This window comes from Bolinopsis microptera, chromosome 7 (genome assembly GCF_026151205.1).
Source record: "Bolinopsis microptera isolate Bmic1 chromosome 7, MBARI_Bmic_1.0, whole genome shotgun sequence".
Lineage (NCBI taxonomy): Eukaryota > Metazoa > Ctenophora > Tentaculata > Lobata > Bolinopsidae > Bolinopsis > Bolinopsis microptera.
In genome coordinates this window covers 9,959,251-9,977,602 of record NC_087078.1, presented here as the reverse complement: position 1 = coordinate 9,977,602, position 18,352 = coordinate 9,959,251, and the positions used below count along the sequence as shown (strand labels likewise).

Sequence of the window (18,352 nt, the reverse complement as noted above, 5' to 3'; positions counted from 1 at the left end):
CTGGACCCCGCTGGGGGCTGCGCCCCCAGACCCCTGCCACAGCTTGCTCGCTTCGCAGCTAGATTGGACGCGTCGGCTAGCTTCGCTCGCCGACAGCCCCCCTCAAAGAAAAATCCTGGCTACGTCCCTGCATATCTCCATGTTCTACCAATTCTTGCTTCATTTTCACCTATTCAATAGTATCATTTCAAACAAATTTGTAACATATATAATAAATATATTTAATGTCGCCACGGGGTGGCAATTCTCGGCCATTCGTCGCAGCCCACTAGTTTTCCTGCCTCTGAATACTATCTTGATTATTTCAAGAGCTCAAATATCTTACTAAATCTTGCTTCATTTGAAGGGTCTGAAAGTTTATTTTCATAACAAATTTGTAAAAATTCTAGCTTTTTTGAAAGATTTAGTCGCCTAGGTTGAGATATCCAATCCCTATAATATGATTAAATTGCAAAAGTAGTGCATGAGATCTCTACCATATCTCTGTTTGTCTGCAAAGTCTTGCTTCATTTTCAAGGTAAGGATCCAATAATATATTTTATCAAACAAATTGGTAAAATTTGTATCCTTTATCCAGGATACAGTTGCCCAGGTCGAGGCCCGCGCTTAAAATTCAGGTTGAGATAGGTACGTGATATCTCGCTTCATTCATCCTGGATTTAATTTCAATAGTTAAACAGTATCTGTTTCAAGGTCATTTTCCAAATTTCTATGTCCTCCGCTAGTTCGTAGCCGTTACCATGTCTTATTTTCTTTTTTTAAAGTTCGTACGTGACATTTCGAATCCATGTTTTGTGGAACTCGTGGCCGCGCTTAGAATTAAAGTACGTGATATCTCTACCATTTTAGTTGAATTTTAATTTTTAAGGAATCTGATTTCAATAGTTAAATTGTATCTGGTCCAAGGTTATTTTCCAATTTTCTGTGTCGTCCGTTTGTTCGTGTAACCATGTCTTATTTTCATTAAAATAAATCGTACGTGGAATTTCATAACCTGCCATCCAAACTAGTGTAACTTCAAGTCAAGATTAGACAGTAAAAGAGACAGTAAAAGAGACAGGTCTGAAACTTAAGTCTAACAGGTCTCTTGCGTTTCTGTTACAACAACAGTACGTTATTCTAGTAAATACTATCTAATTCTACCTAATACGGTAATTGATTGTCGTATGAGAAGCCATATTGTTCAGAACCACCCTCATTTTAATATCATCAGGTCCATATTTCAATAAAAATTCTTATTTCGCGCGTGTCATGGCTCCACGTACGATCCAAACTAAAAATAACTTCATGTCATTGACATTTAACAGGTCTATGTCAAAGGTCTGACAGGTACATAGTAAGTACAAACCGGTCTGTTATAGGTACATACTACATACCGGTCTGTTTCAGGTACATACCGGTCTGTTTCAGGTACATACCGGTCGATTTCAGGTACATACCGGTCTGTTTCAGGTACATACCGGTCTGTTTCAGGTACATAACGGTCTGTTTCAGGTACATACCGGTCTGTTTCAGGTACATACCGGTCTGTTTCAGGTACATACCGGTCTGTTTCAGGTACATACCGGTCTGTTTCAGGTACATACCGGTCTGTTTCAGGTACATACCGGTCTGTTTCAGGTACATACCGGTCTGTTTCAGGTACATACCGGTCTGTTTCAGGTACATACCGGTATGATTCAGGTACATACCGGTCTGTTTCAGGTACATACCGGTCTGTTTCAGGTACATACCGGTCTTTTTCAGTTACATACCGGTCTGTTTCAGGTATCTAAAAGGTTGGATAACAATTCTGAGGATAATTCTGAATCTATCTAATAATAAGCAAAGTAGATAGTATAGTCCGTGGTCGTACCAAATTGTAACCAATCTTTCGGACAAGTAGTACACCATACAACATACCATGTCTCAAGTCCGTACGTGGCGTGTTCTCTCATTAAAATGCCAGCCACATCTCTATAAGTCTTACAGGTCTAAACTGTAGACCAGGTCTAATGTTTATAATATATAACATATCAAGGTCTCTAATTTATTTGGTCTCTAACAATTTCTGCAAAACAACATGTTTTGCTCCTATCAGGGCTATAGCTATCAACCGGTAATTGGTTGTCGCCGTGAAGCCGTAGAGATACCAAGAATGAGGACCACCCCATCTAGTTTTCTAAACTTCTGAGAGAGTGGTCAGTCAGCCAAGACTCATGTAACCATATCTTCCACGTAATTATAAACTTGATACTGATATCTGTATCTCAGCTGTGATATTTTCTTATTCCTGGAATGGAATTTGTTGTTTACTGGAGCCTGCTCGACTCTAATGTTATCCGGTATTTTATTTTGGGATCCATTTTATAATTTTAAATGGCATTTATCAGCAGAATTTTGTCGTTGGCAAAAGTCGAAACCAATTAGGAACCATTCTGTCGTTCTCATTTGTATATCCTGATAATATTCTCTGAAATAACACGCTTAATTGATTTCATGGATAGAGGTCTGATATTCAGCAATCACTGCACTAATCAGCACTCATTTAACTAAAATCACGTGACGTCACGCCAGAAAGAGGCGCTAAGAACCTTCTAGAATAACGCAACATATGAAGAACTAAGAAGGGTATAGGAGTGTGGGTAAGCTTGCCCTGCTTGCCATTACCGCTATTTAAGACAGAATAAGTGGCTCTGTAAAATACCTACCGGGTGGCCGTGCAGAGAGCAGGAATGCGGAAATGAGGGGAACTACCCGTAACACCGCATCCACGGGGAGCTTCAGATGAGGCATTTAGCAACAAGGTAGCATTCCTGAGGGGACAACTATCACGCAGTGTAACTGCAGAGGCAACATTTAAGTGCGGTATCGCACTTTTAGCCTTTTTCAGCACATGTCCGCACTTTTTTTGCACATATTCGCAATATTAGGTGAAAAACCAATCACCCATTTTCGCTGAATATTCGATCTAATAAAAAAAGCCTCAAGTCCTCCTTTGATTGCTCTCATCACAGTACTTTCTGAATTTTCCTCTTCTCAAGCCTTTTGCTTGCCTGTGATTTATTTTCATTCTAACGACCGTTTTTTGTGCTAATCAATAAATTACACCTTTCGTTGTGTTGATGCTCGCGTTTTCCCGCAATCATTTTGTTCGACTTTGCCAAACCATTTATCAAAATATGTTCCTAAACGTGTGTTTATTGCTGTAAGCAGATTTATCGCAGTTTCAGAATTTGGTATGGGAGAATAGTCTTTCTAAATAGATCCAAGCGCTGGGAGGTTGAAAGTAGTCTTTCTAAACAGATCCAAGCGCATACCATTATTGTCAGTGTTTTTAAAACTTACAGGACATGTTGCTTAGGTTTCTGTGACCAAACCAGGTTACAAATAGTTTCCCAACACATAAAAATGTGCTGCTAGTAAAATACAAAGATCATTTCTGATTATACAAATTATAAGTCATAATTCTCTTGCCATCTGATCAGTGGCGCCTCTCTTGTCTCTAATATAAAGAAAATACTTGAAGACTTAGAATACATGAATGCTTTAAAAAACAATGGGTTAATACTTAATGCAAAACGTGAAAAAAATAGAAACACTGTCATTCGAGTTTACTGCTCGCCGCGGAGCAGTGCCTCTGATAACCTATCAGTAGAAGCTGGGAAATACCTCCAAAATGTTTATCAAATACCAGAATATTTGTGAAGAAACCCACTTTACAGATTTCCTAAATCGTTGGATCACTTAATAAGGCTGCTATTTCACGGTAGATCTTACCACGCGATGCAATTCAAAGATTTCTATGGTCAATTAAAATTAAGCAGTCGAAACGTTCCGTACTCTTTATCGGGAAATTCCCGACAATAATAATACGACAACTCTACACGTCACTAATGGTAAAGCGCGAAGTTGTTTTATATAATTAATAACAGATTGACAATGCTTAGAAAACTATTCTTACAGTCGAGGACCGAGGTGTTAGGTAACCGACCTCGGCTAAGCAGACACTAAAGCCTCACAGCTCGCTCTCATAAAGATGGGATATTTAGCTCATCCTGTAGGTCTTGGTCAAATATTTCACGGTACTTAAGGCTTTCCTTTAGTAAGTAACCTTTAAGTACGTAAAACTTTTAACTTCAAAGACTTAATCTTATTGATGTGTGAGTATCATGGAATCCTATTGGTTATACTCGTGTCTTAGTACTATAAATACGGTACAGTTATTACGTCCGGTCAGAGTAGCTAGTGGCCTGTCGGCTCTCGACATAACGGACCGAGACTACATAAATAGCTACCCAACGGCAACAAGATGTAAATTTTAAAGTTTCTTAAGTTTTCCTAAATCGAATTTCTTAGAATATTTCATTTTTAGTTAATGGTTAGGTTACTGGCAGAGGCAACATTTAGGTGCACCTGCCCAAACCTTTTTTGAGTGCAGCAAATTTGACGACAAAAAAACACAGCAATTACTCAATTAAGCTGAACAATTCGCTTAATTTGCAGCCATTATGCACTCTCAGGTTGGATTATTTGCAGGAATTTTAGCTCATATACTTATACACAATGTGGTGGACTCTAATGTCTTGTAAAGTCTTTACACCATCAGATTCCAACACATTGTATGTAGCACATCTGATTCGAATTATTTAATTATATCTAATCGTGACTAAAGACAAAGTGACTCAATTTCAATCTGTTATGGGATTACGTTTAAGCTTGACGAGTCATTCATTTGCCAACATTCAACCTCTTTTGCTTTTATCAAATACCGATAATATTGAAAGTCGCTGAAATATCAACTTGAAGCATCCTATAAAGAACATACGACGATTACGTTATATACTCTTTTAACTCGACATGTCATTACCTTATCACCTTATTCTCTTTGATTATGGCATTTTCTCTTTGACTAACGCTACCTTTGTTGACTCAACACTGAAGCATCTTAAGGCCCAAAGGAAAACGAACAAGACGTGACCATTACGTATTCAATTTCATCGTGTTTGTGAAATATCGCCGTTGTTGACTTAGCTCAGAAGCACCTAAAGAGGAGCACCAGAGAAGGAATAATCCGTGCCGAGGGTGGCACAGGGTTGCGGGGTTGTCTCCGTTCTGTGCTTCATGTCTGAGACTTCACATGTGTCTCTATAGCTGTTAGAGAGGGTCTGGACATATCAAAGGGTCTGCCGGCCTGATAACAGATCTCTTTTCCCAGCGTGCCTTTTCTATGACGTTTACTGCTATTTTGAGGGCACTTGTTTTAAAACGTAACTGTTTTTTTTTTCAAGGAACTTGCGTCGGGTTTTTTGCACCTGCTCAACGTTAAGTGTGGAATTCCTTTAGTTTATGACTAATGATAGTCGTTATGCTTTCGGGAATAACTATAATAGTTCTACGTATTCCAAGAGGGTTTGATCTTAGTACTATTATAGTCTATACATAATGTCTGTAACAAGGAGAAATACATACATAAAAGATACGAAGAGTCCGTTATATTTATAATTTACTTGTTGGTTTGTAATTAATTACACGTTATTAGTCCAGCATTCGTCTGGAATTAGCCCTGGGTTTAGTCACATTATAAGCTGTCTAATCCCGTAATTGTAGCAATCCCAGAAGTGAATAAGAAATTCTGGGAAGTCCCACAAACGTGCACACTTGTAGAATATTACTTCAGAGGAAGTTGACCCGAGGTTCACGTGAACATTCCCACTATTCCCACTATTTCCCACCACTAGTTTACCGTACTTTCTAGTGAATCAGGGGAAGTTTTACCCTACTTTCTAGTGAATATCCGTTAAACTAACACTACTAAGGCTGCCGGATAACCCGCCCTTGTATTGGGTACGTGTTTAACGTCTGATCAACAAGGTTAAGAGACTTCGGCAACTGTAACTCTATTGTGGTGAACGTTTGTTTTATTGTTGAGAGCATGTTTTATTGTTGGTTCTGTTTCTCTGAGCTCTCTGAGGAGATTGATGCCTGCCGCTAATACGAGAATACAGCATGTTCTCAATGGTTAAATAGACGGTTTTCAAGGTTTAAATTTAATTATACTATTATAGGCCGCCATAGCAATTATCGTAGAGTTGACGAATTTCAATTCTATCGTGGTGTTGTCCCTAAGGATTCTATTTAAATATAAACTGTAGCTGTTCTCTTTCGAACACTTTTATCCCTTCTTCGCAGTACAATGTAGATTCAAGATTGTATGCTTTAATTAAATGATAGACGTGGTTTTCATTTCTACAATGTTCCATGATACTGCATGGTTTAATTTTCTGTCAATAACATTGTAAGATATTGCCAATTATTGTTAACTGTCAATTGCGTCAAATGCCAAGTTAGAGTAGATCCTTGTTTCTCAGGGCCATACAAACAATTGACATAAACTTCTTTAAAACATTTATTAACATTAATTATTGTTGAGCCTCAGGCAACTAATTGACATTTTAAAACAAGGCATTTGTGAATATTTTTGGTAGATACGATTTATGTTGTGATAGACTAAAGCTATTAGTATTCCAACAATAGCTTTTGGTAGTCGGTTGCAAACTCTGCAGTGGCCTTTAAAAGGGGAAATGCATCAAATCGTTCATGATTTGGCCGGGGATATGACTTTGTATTCAGAAAATATAGTACGCACTTTCAAACAATTTCGTTTTTTGTTTTTAAAGCTTTTTTCATCTGGTTTTAAGTCTGTAACTGTATTACTGTGTAGGTGTTAGTGTATATCCCCGTAAACCGTTTGAATAAATTCCAGATATTAATTTATTGCAAGTAAAGAAAGCTGTTGAAATGAATCGTCATGGGTGATAGTGTCAGTATGTTACGACAAAAAATTACGATATAACAGTAAATGTTTTGGGCAGCCCGACCAGAAATACAATCATTCTGTTTATCTTTTGACACGTTTCAGGTCTAACCCATCTAGAATCTACAATTTTTTAATTTAATGATCTAAAGTTAGAAAGAGAAATGTTGCAAATTTGTTCCTGAGCCAGGATAACAGATTCCTTTAGTAATGTTGTTCTCCGTTTCTCCACACAATTAGTCGGACGTTATGTCTAAAATAAATGTAACTATCCAACCAGAAACTCTGAACCACAGACTTGACATTGTCTTCTTATGCTGTTATGTTTAGTCGGATATCCCTAGTTTTGAACTTCATAGATAGTTTTTTTGTGCCTCACAATTTTATTACTTTTTTCTTACTCTCTAACAATGCGTCTAGTAAACAACTGCGAAAAATGTTTTTGAGGAACCGCGAAAAAATAACTTGTACAAATTAAATTTACATTCTTTTATTTTATGTCTGTAACCAACCAAGCAAATAATAATATCGGTAACTTAAGAACTTATTGTACTGTAATTACTTTGATAAAGATCATAATTTTATGTCAGTAACTGCCCAAGCAAATAATATTTGTATTGTAGAACCAGATAAATCTATCTGTTTTATTATACTGTTATTTTTACTTCGATACACAATACAGTTTACACATCCTAATAAGCATCATAATAAGCATGATAAGAAGGTTTCTATCTTTCAAACAATAGCAATTGTCATGTACCTAAATATAATTTTAATCTTTTATTTTTTTAATTTTGTCTTAGGTTGCTCAGCTTGTGATTTTTATAATAATGTTAAATTTTCTATAATTTGTAAGAATTACTGGTGTTTCTAACCATGTTCCTTTTTTGTAGGCTAGAGATGTAATTTTATTCACGAAGATATCACCTACTTGATGCCGTTTCATTGCTTATCCAATTTAACAACTTTTAACGGCCAGGTAGCGCAGTTGGTTAGAACGCCTGTCTTACAATCGTTAGGTTGCGAGTTCGAAACCCACTGACTGCCTGGTCGTGGGGTGAGCGTCGTCGACGTTCAGCTAAGGATCATGAGTGGTCTATGCAGCCCCCCGGTCTACTCAGCCGAATACTCGAGAAATCGGGTGTGAGGGTTAAATGAGGAGCTGCACATTGCAGCAAAGTCTCGGACGAAGAAAGTATGGTACACACTACCTTAACCGTCACTGGCCAAAAAGATCCTTCGGCTTCCTGTAATTGGCTGGTTGCACTTGTGTAACATTGTGGCTGTTGGAATACACCGAAGTAAAATAAGTGTCTAGAAAAAAAAAAAAAAAAAAGATAATTTTTTATCATTTCTTCATTTCTCACAGACATTCTCGAATAGAAATTGCATTGGGTAAAATAGATTTCCATAATATGGACCATTTTTATCTGGAAAAGCATCTAAGCATATTTAGTGTTTGAAGTTACTGCAGTTTATATTTAAATAGAATCCTTACTTACTTTAAATTCCATAACTTATAAACTACTCTAACTATTTTAACAACTTTAACTTTTGTTTTATTTTAATACCAGAGTCTCGGCCTACTCACACGATCTTTGTGTTTTTTGTCATAGCTCAGTGGTCATAGGCCTCACATGTGTTACCACCCTTTTTTATTTTCCTAGTTCGTATCAAATGAATGATAAACATTAGTGATAACACTTTGTAACACCCTAGCCCATGTTTAGCGTAGAAAAATGCAAAGCAGATTTTATTTTCAAGTTAAACAAATTACAAATTTATTACATACCTACTAACACTAGTTTTGACAAACAAACTATTTATTTTCAAGTTAAACAAACTATTTATTACATACCTACTAACACTAGTTTTGACAAACAAGCTATTTATTTTTAAGTTAAACAAACTATTTATTAACCCCCACTACCAAATATAGCTCCTACCATGGAGTTCTCGGTTCGTTTTTTCTACATCTGCACGTGCGTGACGTCATTCGTGGGAGTCCCCGCTAACATCATTGCAGTGGTCTACCTCCACTTAGGAGACCACTCTATACACGAGTCTACACTGCTGCTCTACAAGGCTGTAGCCACTACCGACTTGGTGGTGGCTCTGGCAGTGTCCAAGTTCGCCGTCAACTATCTCAGTGACTTTAAACTTCATGTTACCAATGCGGTATGTAGTGTTTGGATATTTTTAGTTAGATTTGTGGCTTCTTTCGGTGCTTCTTTCTTTAAACTACCCATTGTGACAAAAACAAAAATGTTGATTTTACAAAACTATTATCAACATATTACTTGCTAGTTATAGGAATTATAAAATCATTTATACAGACAATTGTCACGTGGTGTGACGTGTTGTGACGTCATATCACGTGTTGTGACGTCATGTCACGTGGTGTGACGTCATGTCACCTGGTGTGACGTCATGTCACCTGGTGTGACGTCATATCACGTGGTGTGACGTCATATCACGTGGTTAAAGCCACTATAACACTGCTCCCTTCCCAGGCGGCGTGTGAAGTGATAGAGTTTGCACTAGACACAGGAATGCGACTTCTCTACCTCCTGCTCTGCGTTCTAGCAGTCCTCAGAGCCCTGGTCATCACCTTCCCTTACAGCAACACCCTCTCCCGATACCGGACCATCACCCTCCGGATCATCATCCTGTCTGTCCTCCTGCTCTCCGGACAGTCTCTAGTACCGGTTATCATGCGACTAAACAGAGACGACCTGGAACCTTGTCGGATGTCCCTGAAACACGCCTTCACCAACCAGACAGTGTACCGAGCTTGGAGGATCTTCACGGTCTTCCTCCAGGTTACCCTGGCTATGGTTGTCATGTTGTTGGCTAACGCTGTGAGCGTCCATCGGCTCCTCAAGAGCAGGACGGCTCGGAATTGTGCTAAAAGGAACGCTAGAAACTCAGCAGCGATCACCACGGTGGTGCTGACCATGTCCTTCTTTCTCCTTCACATCTCAGGGGTGGTTTACATGACTTGTGTTACAGCTGGGGTGGAGATTGAGATGAACCACTTTATTGCTAACGGTATCTCTCTGCTCTCACCGGTTGTGGATCCGGCTGTTTATTTCCTCAGACTAGCAAACCCATGTTGTCAGAACGTAAAACAGACACTCTCCAGTGGGAGCCGCCACAGCCGGACTCAGATCACGGACTTGGTCTCCAGAGGTTCCTACCGTATGTCAACTTTTAAACTTTTACCTGGGAGCAGAAAGGCGTCCCTATGTAGGTCCCTGAGTAGGAGTCCTCCTAAAAGTATAGGAAGTGGAGGTCAGTTGAACAATATTCAGGAGAAAGAGTATATTCGGGAGAAGGAGTATATTCGGGAGAAGGAATGTAAGGAGCGGTTAGTGAGGACAGTGGAGTGTCAGGCGGGGGAGAAGTTGGTAGAGAATGGAGACTGTGGAGAGCATGTTACTGCTGTGTGATCAACACTTTCACTTTCAATTTCAGTTACAGTTTCGCTTTCAGTTTCGTTGAACAGATTTAAGAAGCCGAGTGTTTCATCTATCAGCTTGTGTCAGAAACTCCAAAACAGTTAGTGCAGTCAATTAGGTCGTGCCTGAACTATGCGCGACTTTCTAGTGATTAAGAAAGTTGTTCGTTTAGTATGTACACCCTTAACCTGACCTTCCCAGTAACTGACATTCGGCACTAACATATTGTGTTGTAACTTCCCGCGCTAAACTCAGCGCACTTAGCTAGATGCCACAACACCAGCTTGTATCAGACTAACAAGATTTAGAGCCTGATGTACTCGAGTCTGACTAGTGTTGACAGTTGCTATGGTAACCCGCGCACTATGTTGCTACCCCCCCCCCCCCCCCCCCCTTCTGTGTGAACAATATCTGTTTGTTAAACCCATGTTTTGTTAAAACGACGCCTTCCCTTTGATCTGCCCGTGTAAGAGAGACTCTTCAAAGTGCATAGTTTGTGTTTCTACGGTGAATAACGTGCGAGCTGTGCTGGGAGAGCTAGTTGGACACAGTAGAACAAGAGGATTCCGAAATTATGGAATTATAATGAATTATAAAATATTTATAATTATTAAATTGTTACTTGTATTATTTTATTTGACAATTGTCTAATATTCTTATTGTTGCTGTAACACATGGTTTGATTATTTAAATAAATTGATTGAAATTAAATTAATTAAACTGCAGAGATTCACAGTGAGTATGTGATATTGTAGATCTACCTACCCGTTCTATTGTAATAGAATAATATAATAGAATAATTTAGCCCAGTAGAAGATTCACCACCATTCATATTGTGACAAATTGCAAAGATATTTGCAGCATTCCAGATTAATAATTTCCATCTCGACACGTTCCTCAATGATAGACCCCAGTGACCAGTTCAGATTATGACAAATTTTGTAACAGTTTGCAAAATTCTGCAATGATTTTTGTCTCCGGCAAATTCCGAATTTTGCATTTTCCGCCCAAACTATAAAATCAGCTCCTGTAAATCCTCGTAAAATTCCAACCATACGACATACAGATATGATTACAGATTACATTACATCCCAGTTCAATTTGTAACGGAGTTTAATATTAAAAGGAAACGATGTAACAGAGTCGATACATTTTTAATGTTGCCATGGGGTGGCAAGTCCCCATACATCGTGGTCCGGTAGTTTCATTGCGTCTTAGTATTGACAAAAACCTTCACATGATACACAAGAACTGACAGGCACATACCAAACAAGCTTTGATTTTGCAAACTGACGGACAAAAAGACATCAACAATGAGACAGATGACAAACATGAAACACAAGGAAATATTTCCACTGACCCGACAGAGCTTTCCCAGTGCTGAGATTGTAACCCCTCAGTACTCCTTCTTCGTCTCCCGCCACGCACACGTTGTTGTTCATTGGCTGAGAAGAGAGGAGAGTGGGGATAACATCTACATTCTACACCTATTAGACCTAATGAATATAAAGTCACCTAAAATTATCTAAAATTACCTAAAATGGCACACATTTTTGAGGGGAAAATGGAAAACCTTTGAGTAAATTGACATTTTATGCCATTTAACACACGTTGTTGTTCATCGGCTACGGAGGGGAAATGAGGAGGGTAACAATACCTATTAGGGGGGGTTAACAGATAGCTATTAGACAGAGTAACAGCTCTATAAAGAGTCAAAGACCTACATCTTACTATATATAAAGCGAGACGATATATATACGCACCTTTCCGCAAAAACCGTAAAAGATATACAACTGAAACTTTTTTGACTGGGTCAAATGCTTTAATGGCCTTCAAATCAGCATGAAAAAATAAAAAATTGGCCAAGGAGTAATAATTTTAGTGCCCAAAATTTGGACTCCCAAGTGGTGTCAAAAACGCGAATTAAATAGATAATAATTATTTTAGTCTCTCGAGTCTTGACATCACTTTAGGGTTAGACGGGTTCCTGCTAGTTTAACTAATTGTTATAATTATGCTGAAGTCTTACATCTGGCTTGTAATATAGAGTTAGATTTGATTGTTTTTATGTTGAGGTATCGAACGTGCGGCTTCAGTAGCTCCATGTTTTAATTTTTAATATGATCATTATTAGTGGACTTATTATTCAACTATGGACCTTAAGAGTAACTTTGAGCTAGTGGATTAATACTTTATTACTTGCTGCTTACAAGCTACTGAGTAAAAAACAATGTTTCGTTCTTTCTGTAAAACATTTGAGGAGTCAATCTTTCAGTTGAAGCTCGCCAAGAATCTGAGTTTGAACAAATTGAAATAAACAAGAAATGCGGCCGCTTTTCTTTTGTGGATGGCCGCTCAATTTCCCGATCCGTGATGGCGTATATTTTATCATATTTCATACAACCTGGGGACCCCAGTCTTAACTGTTTATAAGCATGCATATATGGCGGAGTGAAAGGCCGAGCGCCGCCCAGTTAATATAATTACATATTGAATTTGAAAATCGTGTATATTGGGGGGGAGCCAAGTGGATATTTGTAGATATTTGTAGGAGAGTTAGAATTAACCCAAATATCAGGGACACGAATGACTACTCCAGGATTTAAGAAACTAAACTTTCAACACTGAAAACATTCAGATTCTTGCCAAATATATTTCGATTGTAGTCATCTCCAGTGACATTGAACCTAAAAAATGTTAAAAGGTTAGTGAAACTCAAACCGTTACAAAATTAAGAATCCGAAAAAGGTAAAAAGATCATATTAAGGTTTATGGAATATAGGTAATCCAAAGGGATTGACAGTATTAAGGCCAAAAGGTCTAAGAGAATTAAGCAAATGTATGTAGTTATTTTCTTTTACTTCAAGTGTACTGGGACTGCAATTCTCTAAAATAAAAGTTCTAAAAGTTTCATTAAAATCTGTATGTACTCCTAAACCGTGGTCAATCAAGTGAACTCCTAGGCTATACTCATCACTAGTAATATCAAATGCTCTACCATCAACGATTTCATAAAATTTGGACCTGTGTCCGTCCATCCTTTTATGCAAGCTATTAATAGTCCTACCCACATAGTTTTTCTTGCAAATCGAACACTGTACAAGATAGATGATGTTATAGGTCTTGCAACAACCAGGGGCTGATTTGATCTTTTTGCCATTTGATGTGATGGAGTCCTTATTCATGATCATTTTACAACACTTGCAGTTTCTTCTGTGACAGGGTTCAGTTTTACCATGTTTAGCACCTAAGGCAAGCTGTTTAGATGTAACGAGGCGAGATCTAAGCGTAGATCCCGTTTTCTTCACAAACTGAAACAGTTTATTTTTTCCTTTCGGTGCTGTGGTGGAGTTTGTGGCTTGCTGACTCTCACTTTCACTAAAACTACGAGTTCGTCTCAAGTGACCTTCGTATTTCTGGACAACATTCACCAAGTCATTGTCACTTCCATAACTGGAGATGACTCTGATTGGTATGGCTGATAGCGGGGATTGTTCATTAGGCTCGACCGTACTCTTCCTGACTAACACTCTTTCCATGCCAAGGACTTTGTTAGCTATGTTGTCAGCCATTTTACTAGGGTATCCTGATTCATGAAACGCCCGTTTGAGAATGTTAAGCTGGGTCTCTAATCTCTCCTTTGAATTGATTATCCTCCTGAGGCGTAAACACTGGGAGTATACAATTCCTGAGAATATGTGATTGGGGTGACTACTGCTGAAATGTAGGTAGGACCTGGAGTCTGTTTCTTTTACGTATAGATCAGTTTGAAGCTCTCCTTGATGGTCGAAAGTAAACTGTACATCTAGAAAACTGACATATTCAGCTGTATTTTCTGCTTGGAATTCATCTATTTCAAGGCCATCGGGAGCGATGTTTTCGTTGACCTTCTTTATCCATGCTGAAAACTGTCTGGTAGTACCTGTAAACTGACCTGCTCCGTCGTCAATGTATCTCTTAACAGATGCTACTTGGTCCATTAGTGTGGGGTTTGAGTAGACTTCCTTGTTAAGGACATAAAACACAGCGATGTTTGCCAGTTGAACACATAGAGAACCTCCAGTAGGTACACCGTGTATTTGTTTGTACCAAGCATTCTCGAAAAAACCTATAGATGATTTTAGGCTGTGGTTCACCAAGTCAATTAGCCAAGCTTTGAAGTTCATAGACCAGTCGGGTCTTAATTGGTCCATGGCAAATTTAAGAGCTTCAATGACAAGGGAGGGGCTGAGTGAGTCGTAAAGGCCCTTGAAGTCAAAAGTAAACGGTTTATATGTTTTCTTTTCAACTTGGGGCTTATTAGAGTTGATTTCGTCGAGCCAAATTAATGCATCTGTTGTGTCTGTAAGGAGGTCTTGGCAGAAGTCTTTTTCCAGGGGTCTTAAGTATTTCGTGGCTACAAACACATCACTCTTTTTACTGATACCTTCTTGAAGTGCTGTAATAAGTCTCACTGGTGGTTCAACTCCTGGGATAAGTTGGTCTTTCCTCAGTTTGTGCACTTTCAAGGAGGGGTAAAAGTAGCTCTTTCCCGGTTTATGGTGAGGAGCTGTACTTGGCCTGTTGGTCGGGCCTGTGCCTGCCTTATTTGTGTTGTCTGAAATACCCATCACAGACTTTGCTTCTTCAGGTGTAATGAAGCCTCTTGTCTTACCTTCGACCCAAGTGTCAAAAAGTTCACCGTGGAGGGTATGGAGTGGGTCGGAATCAAGTTTCTGGTATAGTTGAGGATTTTCTAGTTTCTCAAGGGTCTTATTTCTCAGTAACTTGGGATCAACAATGAGGATGCTTCCTCCTTTGTCGGCTGGTGTTATTGCTATTATTCCATCTGATACCTTCTTTTCGAGCCATTTTAATCCTTCTTGTTCGATTGGTATGAGATTTTCTTTCTTGGGTTTTTGTTTGCGTGGTCCTGATGTGTGGAGGATTTGGTCCAACTCAGATTCCATGCTTTGGACTATATCATTGACTGCCCGATCTTCACTAGGTGTTGGGAGGTTGTAGTTCTTCTTTCGGAGTTTTGAAGGGAGTCTGAATTCAGAACTGGTTGATTGTTGGTCATCACTAATATCAATTGGAATATCAGTAGAGCTGTTACTTGATACACTTGACCTTCTAGAAGAGTTTATAATACTGTTGGTGGTGCGTCTCATGTCAAGTCTTGTTTGGAGAACATCTACTGTAGGAGTAGGGACAAAACCAAGACCTTTACTGAGTACTGAAACTGCTCCTAAAGGTATTTCATGTGAATCGATGAGAATTATAACAGAACCACCATCTAATGCTTTTTTAGCCAGTTTTTCAACTTTCCTTCGTCTCTTGTTGTCTCTCCTTTTGAAGTTTGCAGATTTCTTATCACACAGATTTTTGAGTATATCCTTAGTTTTTCTAGGCCAGGCTTTCCATTTAGTAGGACACTGCATTTTGAGGAATGAAAGCTTATTGTCAAAATGTGATTGGAGGGTAGATATTTGTAGATTAATGTAGAATGGATAATCCACGAAAAAAGTGGATGACATTCTACAAATTTATACATTTATCTCCAAAAATTCAGTAGAATTTCTGGGCACATATTTGAGATTACATTTTTTGTAGATAAATGTAGATATTTGTAGATTATTGTCAATGGATTTTTTTTTTTTATTAAATACTTTTCAAATTTTACAGAGTACAGCAATAGATGAATATAAAATAGAATCGTTCAAAATATCGCCCCCATCTGTAAAATATGATGGGCACCCAAACACGGTAAACACATAGTTGACTATGTCCGCAGTAACTTGGACCCATTACATCGAATTAATCTAAATCCAAAAATTTATGAAAAACTATTTAATAAGAAACAAATCCATGGTGAATAACTGTGGATATAGAGTCAAAATTGGTATTTCAATACGTCAAATTCCAGATACATTAGATACAGGTCTGAAATGGTCATTAATGTGTGAGAAGGTGTGCGGGTGAAGTGTGATATGATGTTGAAAGTATAGGAAGGTAGATAAAAAAATTAATAAAACAAAAATAATAATAATATGGGGAGCAAAGAGACTAGGCTAGACTGTTGTTTCACTATCCAATAAACATTTCCATAGATGCTTAGTGACCTCAGCTTTGAAAAGGCTAGTAGACACAATCTGTCTTACCTGTAAAGGGAGTCCATTCCACAGTATATGGGTTCTGTAGAAAAATGATTTTGCCAGTGGGCTATTTGAGGTACATGTGGTGTGTGAATTCTGACTTAACTTAGGTAAAATTGATGACACAATAGACAGACTGTCGAGGTGGCAACGTCTTAGTCGAGAAGTGCCCTGATATAAAGAGAGATAGTGAGGCAGCGATACAGGAATTAAATTGTTAAGAACTTTGTGGAAAAAAATAAGATCATTCAAGTCAAACTTTTGAGACAAAGGGAGAATGTCGACAAGCTTGCACTTTTTGACATATTGCTCAGGTGGATAACTGCGGCCCTCTTCAGACAGAATCCATTTAATAGCTCTCTTTTGGAGACTTTCTAATTTATCACTAAGTGATTTATTACAAGGGCGCCAGATTATGGAACAATTTTCGAATTGGCTACGAACCAGGGAGAGGTAAAGCGCCCGGCGACGTTTCTGATCAATGACAATATGGCCATCTCTTCTGACCATAACAAGTTGTTGGCAGGCCTTAGTATAAATTCTGTCGCACTGACTATTCCAACTTAGCTTAGGAGTAACATCGACTCCAAGATCTTTTTCTAACTCTACATACACAAGAGGAGAGCCATCAAGATTATATGCGAATGGAGGAGATAAAGATGGTTTTCCTGAAACAATAAGCACTTTACATTTTGCTGGATGGAATCGCATTTTGTTTCTTAGTGCCCAGTCAGAGAGATAGTCTATATCCATTTGTAAATTAGTATTATCAGAAGATGAATGTATTTTACGCCAGATTTTTGTATCATCGGCATACAAAACAATATCAGTATTATCCGAAAGGCCAAGAGGAATATCATTGATAAACAATACAAAAAGTAAGGGACCAAGAATAGAGCCCTGGGGGACACCAGAATTAACTGAGAGGGTAGATGACATCTCATTACCAATAACCACTCTTTGGTAACGGCCTTGAAGGTAATTGGTAAGAAATTTGAGAAGTGTACCATCAATGTTATATAAGGTCTTTAGCTTATGAAGAAGGATATCATGATTTACAGAATCAAATGCCTTAGCAAAATCAAAATACACAACATGATTGATAATGTTTTCGTTAAGAGACAATGCCAGGCTATCACAAAAGTCAACCATATTGGTTGTGCATGACTTGTGCTCTAGAAAACCATGCTGCCTGGGATCAAGAAGGGTACTTGTCAAAGAAAGCAGTTTACGTTTAACAATGCGCTCAAAAACTTTCATGACTAAACAAGTAAGGGATATTGGTCTATAGTTTTCAACCTCACTTTTCTTACCTTTCTTAAATATTGGGACAACATTTGCAAGTTTCCATTCTTGTGGAATGTAGCCGCTGTTGTAAGATCCACGAAAAATGCATGTTAGAGGGTAAGCTAAACCTACGGAACAATTTTTGAGAATTTTACCGTGTATGCCATCTGGTCCCTGGGCTTTATTTGAATTAATATTTGAAAGAAGCTTACGAACATCCCGATGATCGAAGTCAATATCAAAATCAAAATCATTGACATAGGAGATGTCAGTGTCATAAAGTGAAGGATCCGAAAACTGGTTATAAAAGAAAGAATTGAAAAGTTCAGCTTGAGCTTTGGGTTTGAACCGAAGCTGTCCAGAATAACTAACACAATTAGGAATACGGCAGGAGTTAGATTTATACTTAACATGTGACCAAAACTTCTTAGTTATAAGCGCTGGATCATCACTATTGAAAAGATTGTCTCTTATTTTGGCTGATGAAAGCCTCTTAAAATCTTTACGGCTAGTAACAAACTTTAACTCATCAGAAATAGAACCAGAAATTTTAAATTTAGCTCTGAGTCTATCTTTTTTACGGCATGAAGAAAAAAGTTCACTATCGAACCACGGGGGTTGAAACTCTGATTTAATAGTTACTTTAGGAATATGTATATCAACTAAATTCA

The 18,352-nt window shown here is 38.2% G+C and overlaps 2 protein-coding genes across 2 annotated transcripts in view; one reads left to right on the top strand and one right to left on the bottom strand.

Annotated features, from left to right (window-relative positions):
- The window catches only part of LOC134817856 (WD repeat-containing protein 13-like), an 88,313-nt gene that overhangs the window by 58,778 nt on the left and 11,183 nt on the right, over positions 1-18,352 (bottom strand). The window contains exon 8 of the mRNA XM_063827202.1: positions 11,618-11,702. Coding sequence (XP_063683272.1) covers positions 11,618-11,702 — 85 coding nt within the window. The remainder of the gene's footprint in view (positions 1-11,617; positions 11,703-18,352) is intronic.
- Positions 8,740-10,926, top strand: LOC134817857 (uncharacterized). Its single transcript, XM_063827204.1, has 2 exons — positions 8,740-8,974; positions 9,310-10,926. The coding sequence occupies exons 1-2, from the start codon at positions 8,744-8,746 to the stop codon at positions 10,246-10,248; spliced, it is 1,170 nt and encodes a 389-aa protein (XP_063683274.1). The 5' UTR covers positions 8,740-8,743; the 3' UTR covers positions 10,249-10,926.

Excerpts from the sequence above, each read along its gene's own strand:
- LOC134817857 (XM_063827204.1), top strand. The coding sequence starts at position 8,744 with ATGGAGTTCTCGGTTCGTTTTTTCTACATCTGCACGTGCGTGACGTCA. Across the intron at positions 8,975-9,309 it reads AACTTCATGTTACCAATGCG|GCGGCGTGTGAAGTGATAGA; the intron begins GTATGTAGTGTT and ends CTCCCTTCCCAG.